The 6,576-nt window shown below is 37.0% G+C and overlaps 1 protein-coding gene across 2 annotated transcripts in view; it reads left to right on the top strand.

Annotated features, from left to right (window-relative positions):
* LOC107718102 (CTD small phosphatase-like protein) overlaps positions 1–6,148 on the top strand; it is a 10,264-nt gene extending 4,116 nt beyond the window's left edge. The window contains exons 2-6 of one of the 2 annotated variants that reach the window (XM_016525052.1): positions 534–694; positions 968–1,000; positions 2,999–3,100; positions 5,258–5,314; positions 5,927–6,148. In XM_016525052.1, coding sequence (XP_016380538.1) covers positions 534–694; positions 968–1,000; positions 2,999–3,100; positions 5,258–5,314; positions 5,927–6,133 — 560 coding nt within the window. In that variant the 3' untranslated portion in view covers positions 6,134–6,148. The remainder of the gene's footprint in view (positions 1–533; positions 695–967; positions 1,001–2,998; positions 3,101–5,257; positions 5,315–5,926) is intronic. The other variant, XM_016525054.1, reaches the window with a different exon arrangement.
* The last annotated feature ends 428 nt before the right edge of the window (positions 6,149–6,576 follow it).

The following is a 6,576-nucleotide window of genomic DNA, read 5'->3' on the forward strand; positions in this document are numbered from 1 at the left end:
AAAAGGAATGTAGGCCTATTTCAAAAAACTGTTTTTTTTTTTTTTTAGCTTTCTATTCATCAAAGAATCCTGGAAAAAAATTTCACAATAAGCAGCACAACATTTTCAACATTGATAATAAGGATTTTTTTCTTGAGCATATTAGAATGATTTCTGAAGGATCACGTGGTGCTGAAGACTGCTGAAAATTCATAAAATGCATTTAAAAATATGTTCAAAACGAAAACATTATTTTAAATTGCAATATTTCACAATATAACAAATGTTTAAAGAGTTCATTTAGCAGTGTTTTTCAAAATAAAATAAAAAATCTCTATGATTGTCCAGTAACTAGTGTGGTATTGTAAATATTTGAAGTTTAATCATTATTCAAATCATTAATGTACAGCAAAAAGTTAACTGATGTAAATTACATGAATTTATTATAAATGACGACCTGAAATAAAAAACAAGCTGCATCCCTAGTGAATTATTATTGCAGTCATGTGTTTAAACTGTGTTCAATGTGTTCTCTCTGTCTGCTTTTTTGTCAGTTTCGCTGTCTAACAGCAGTCTGAAGAAGAAGAGGACTCGCAGCATCTTCAGCTCATTGTTCTGCTGCCTGAGAAGTTACGATGCCGAGCCCCCCACCACCCCCAACAACAACAGCAGCCCTCTGCCCCCGCCTGTGGAGGAGAACGGAGCTCCACCAAAGGTGAGACGCCCAAACATCCTCTTCATACGGGGAGTGATTACAGTCAATCAGATGCGTATTGATTCAGAGACTATTCAAGGCCTCTGCTTCTTCTGCGTCTCAGCATCATGTGTGTTTTGCTGATGTTGAACAGAAGTCATCACAACTGTCTCTCTCTTTTTCTGTGTAGACTGTATCACATTTGTCTGAGTTATTATCCGTTTGTCTTGTGGTTCAGCACCTCATTTCCTCTCCTGTTTGTTTCCTCTGTCTTCATCTCTCACCATGACCCAGTGTGACCAGGTTGAGGTCATCCCTATCCCCAGTGTATGTATGATTCCACTCCACTCCGTGCCGTCTGTCTGTGTCTGCTCTCGCATGCCGCATGGAGCACAGCACCACAGTACACTCGAATCGGCTTTTGAAGCGGCTCTGTGGACAGTAATGCACTTTGCCTGATGGATGCTTGCATGCACCGTTTTTCCACACAGTTTTGGGATAAGGCATTTAGCAACATGTGTTGGCTATGCCCACCCTCCTCCTTTTTAACTATTGGGAGTATGACTATTTCTGATTTGATAATGCAAGTGTTTTTCCACTGTATTCTAATCCATTTAAAGGCGCTGAGCAAAATTTTCAGCATTAGCACCAAAGTGTTTACAGGGCCCAACAGTACATTTTATATTTAAACTTGCCCTGTCAGTATTTTCACCGGCCCATTGTTAGCAATGCATTTTTATATTTTTATGAAATATAACTATAAATTCAGAATAAAACTTTGAAACAAGCTCAAAATTTTACAGCTATAATGTAGCGAAATAAATTTAAAAAACACATGTTTTTTATTGGAAAATTTTGTTGGAAAACTTTGCCATACGATGCAAAACATTACTGGTTGGTTCATTGTTTAACATAATGTTACGGATGTTTTGAAGACTTAAAGAATTTTTTGGAGAATTCATCAAAGCTGCCTCATAATTTTCAACAAAAGTTCAAAATTTTGGGGGTCAGTAAGATTAAAAAAAAGAAAAAAAAAAGACATTTATACTTTTATCCTGTAAAGATGCATTAAATTGGTCAAAAGTGACAGTATGAAATTATACAAAATATTTCAATTCTAAATAAATGCTGTTCTTTTGAACTTTCTATGCATTAAAGAATCCTGACAAATTCAGCAGAATAAATTACATTTTAAAGTATATTCAAATAGAAAACAGTTTTCCATAATATTACTGTTTTAACTGTATTTTTGATAAAATAAGCAAGCAGCCTTGGTGAGGATAAGAGACTTCTTTCAAAAACATTTATAAAATCTTACGGAACCTAAACTTTTGAACGGTAGTGTACAAAGATTAGTTTCATTCAAAAATCTGTCAGCTAGGCCAGCCTTATTAAGTCTTGGTTTTTACCTTTTTGGAAATCAACCTACAAATGGCTTCCTTATAGCTTTTTCTTTTATGTTATGATATTGATGAAAGTACAAAATGACACACTTCTCCATTCAAAAGGCTCAAAAATGGGTTTGCCGATTATCTGCGATCTTTGATTGATAATGATTTAGTGTGTCTGTTCCGCTGTTAATCTCAGTGGTAGGCTGTTTAAGTCCACTTGGGAAGGTCAGATCTCATGATCAGTCCCTTAATGATTTCGCCATGAGATTTTAGTAGCAATCACTCTATCCACAGAATGATGTTTCTGATTTGCTGATCTGTTGTTTGTGTGCTGACTAGGAATTCACGTCGAGCCGAACTGTAAGTGTTCTAGTGTCTTTCTGTGTTCATTCAACAGTTCGGACCAGGATCATGACTGCACTCCAGCGGTTCCTCTTAAGCTTGATTCATCCAATTAAAAAGACAGGGATTTAGATTAGATGGACTCGACAGCATACTGCCTCCCTCTATAACAAGATTGCCTCCGCTTGTATTGAGACGGTGCAGTGAGGATTAGAGAACTGGATCAAGAGAGGGACCCATTCACCCGCAGCTTATAAATAAAGTGATGGGATTTCATACAGGCAGCCAGTGCTGAAGTCACTCTCTCACTCTCTAACCTTACCTATCCTGCATCTCTGATTAATGTGTGAAAAACCTTTTAATCCCCAACACACGGCTGTAATCCTTTCCACTTCCGCTCGGAAGAGCTGGGATGTTGCTGCGTGAGTGTCATCTGTGCAGCTCAGGAAACACACTTCCTAAAATGCCCGAAGCTGTCCCTTACAATTTGTGTAGATGGTTGGGAACCGTGCCCGTTCCTCATTTCTTACTCATTATGCTGAAGTTACTCCATGTTCATCATGTTTACTCTCTCTGTTTTGCATTTTCACAGCCTCCAGAGAAGTACCTCCTCCCTGAGGTTAACATAAATGACTATGGGAAGAAGTGTGTGGTAATAGACTTGGATGAGACTCTGGTGCACAGCTCATTTAAGGTAATTCATAAATGATTGCCTGTTGAAACTAGTTCAGATCTTTTTCAGCTATTTCCCAAACAAAAACAACCAGGGATGAACTACAGATGCAATGTAACTGTGACTTCTATCTGTAATTTGCTCGGTGACACTGACCCACTGTGACCTATTTTGTGTCCGGGATGTATGTGCATGCGGGCAGAGCTTCCTGTGACGGCCCGGTCAGGGCTCATTTGTCTCTGCTGCTAGTAGGAGGAGAGTTGAAGAGCAACACTAATTGTGAAACTCAGTATTGAGCTTTTCAGCAATTTGATCTGTGAATGAAGCTCAGACATTTAGTCTGGGGCAGGGTTTTTATAGTTAAATAAAACTGAAACTAAAAATTAAAACCATTAAAATATTTTGTTAATTGAAATAAAATAAAATAAACTTTCGTTTCAGCTTGTTGCCAAGGGAGAATTTCTCATTTTAATGAACTTCATACCTAAAATGTAAACAGAAATAACATTTAAGAAAAACTATATAGACATAAAAAACAAAAACTATTAAAAATGACAAACACACAACAAAATTACTAAAGGATTAACTAAAATTAAAATGAAAACAAACTATAAAAGTAAAAACTGTATCAAAATATCAATAAAACTATAATAGTATCTGAGTGATACTAAAATAACACTGGTATGGGGTAGTTTGTTTATAAATGAGAGTTTCAACCCTTTAAAGCCTATTGTATCATATTTAATACACAAAATATTAAGGCCTCTAAATTAGGGCTGTGCGATTAATCGAAATCGTCATAAAATCGCGATTTGAGCTTGCGCGATTTCTAAATCGCTTTATAGCACGATTTTCCGCGCCCCCGACCTCCCGCAGTATGCTATCCGAACCAATCAGAATGCAGCGCGCCTAAATGGAGCACGAGAACAGAACAGACCGGGCGGGCATACAAACGTAACCCCAGGTTCACACACTACGTCTGATGTGCGTATTTTGTCCGCGCCCATATTAACGGATCAGAGCGTTCACACTGCATAAAGCATGTCTGTGTGTGTCAAAATCGTGATTAAAATCGAAATCGCAAAATTGATCAAAGAAATCGCGATAGGTTTTTTTTGTCCATATCGCACAGCCCTACTCTAAATTATCAACATGATCAGAACTTTACTGAAAAAACTGTTTGAAAAAACCTTTGGCCATCTGATTGAAATAGTTCATTTTTTTTTTTTTGTTGTAGCATGTAAAAGGCATTTAAGTATCATTCTAAAAACATCCCACTTCAGGTCATGTTAAGCGTGTCTTTTTGCTGTTAAATCTTTTATGATTTTTATAAAGTAAACGATATAACTTTTTTTATTGTTGGTAATATTTCAAGATGAACACTTAAGTGAACTGAAACAACTTATGTTTACCTAATTGTCCATAAAATTGTCCGTATATTTTTGTTTTGTTTTGTTAAAATGTGAGTAACTGTAATATATTTTGGGCCTCCGAATAAACAAAAAGTCCATGAGTCATAGTATGAGCCATAAAAGCCTGATATACCAAATATGATACTGGATTTTTTTTTTTTTGTCTTGAAGCTCAAACTGTTCAATTAATTTGACACTATTTCACATGTCAGTGAAGTGTGCAGTTCTCAATCTTCCCTCACACTGGATTATTAATATTTGATTAGGCAGGTTTGTGTTGAAAGAGCACGGACGCCCTCTGCTGTTTATCACTGCACTTTCATTTTGCTAATGCAAAATATAACTAAATAGAGCTTATCACGCATCAATAATCTCTGATTGCAGTCAACATGTTTATCAGCTGTTGTTAGTTTATTGTTGTGTAATATTTTAAGATAGTAGAAGTGACTAAAAAGCTCACTGGAGGATTTATTTTCATTATAAGAAAGACAAAGCATGAGAGAAGCTATGATTCACAGAAAATGCATGTTAGCAACTGTCATGTATAAGTTGTTTGGAATAATGTTTAATAGTTGCTGTCACTAAAACATGAGTATGCAAGAAGATAAGTGTTTAGTCTTCAATTTAATACGTACTTTATTGGAAGGATATTTTAGAAAGCATGTGAAAGTTTGGGTGGGTTTAGTTGGGTCGCTTCCTTTACACTTGTCTCCCATCTGAAGCTGTGTCATAACTCGTCTGTGTTGCATTTGTTTCTTTCTCACAGCCCATTAGCAACGCTGATTTCATCGTCCCAGTGGAGATCGACGGCACAGTGCATCAGGTACAGTACTGATGGAAACATGCACAGGTTTCATATTACACTGACATCAGATTGCTGAAGATGTGTATGTATGAGCAATTATAAATGCTCTAGTGTATTCTGTAGCAGTTATGAAGCCATTGATGGGCACCTTTGAAAGCTCACATTGTTTGAGTTTGGCCGCTTTTACGATACGCTGTGAAGTTTCATTTGTCGCTGTATCTGTAGCCGATGTCTCCGATGTGTTTTGTTCTTCTCATACCTGTTAGTGATACAATAGCTGTTGAGAATGTATGCGGCCCGTTGTAGTTTAGATCACGTGTCTTGGTTGCTTCTGTGTCTTATATCGAGAACATTATGGCTCATTGGCTTTAATAGCAAGCTTTCTTACTGACAGGCACATATCTGACTATGGTTTGTAGGTTTCCTTGCAGTCCTCATTGTAGACATTTTCATTTGCATAGACATGGAAATAGTGTTACGTTGCCTTAGCAGCTTGCTTTTTCTCTGTTTTGTATTTGTATTTGTTGCAGGGAGCAGCTGTATGATTCTACAGTGACTCGACTGTTAAGCAGCTTGAAGATCCTCCTTGAACATTTTTGTAAGTGTCTGTTGTATCTGTGTGTGCTTCAGTATGCTGACCCGGTGGCTGATCTGCTGGACCAGTGGGGTGTGTTTCGGGTGCGACTCTTCCGGGAATCCTGCGTTTTCCACAGAGGGAACTACGTCAAAGACCTTAGTCGTCTCGGGAGAGAGCTCAGGAACGTCATCATCGTGGACAACTCCCCTGCTTCCTACATTTTCCATCCTGAAAATGCTGTGAGTTTTGATTGCTTGTGAAACTCTAAACCAAATCGTAGTTTGGTTACTCTTGTGCTTATATAGTAGTGTTGGGGACTGAGTTGCATTAAAAAAAATAAACATAAACATGACGTTCAGAGTCACGATTGACTCTTATGGGTCAGTTTCTTTTAGCGAATCACAACCATACAGCAGAGCCAATGAAGTCTCCCAAATGATTCTTTTTAGTGAATCAAACAAAGTTTAATATTAGTGTTTTTTTTTAATTTTAGGCTTGTGAGAGTTAAATTGGTTAACATGGTTGAACTGGCTGTTCATATGACAATGTGTAGTTAAAGCTACATTGTTTTTTGATAAAAAAATAAAAAAAATTTATTAATGATAAAAAAACCAAACCATGTCTTTACCACATTCACAAACCGCATTAATCTGCAGAGACAAATCAACCAAAACAATGTTCTTCCACAGTTTTATTATAACCC

This window comes from Sinocyclocheilus rhinocerous, unplaced genomic scaffold, assembly GCF_001515625.1.
Source record: "Sinocyclocheilus rhinocerous isolate Xijiao unplaced genomic scaffold, SAMN03320098_v1.1 scaffold480, whole genome shotgun sequence".
In the NCBI taxonomy this organism is placed as follows: Eukaryota; Metazoa; Chordata; class Actinopteri; order Cypriniformes; family Cyprinidae; genus Sinocyclocheilus; species Sinocyclocheilus rhinocerous.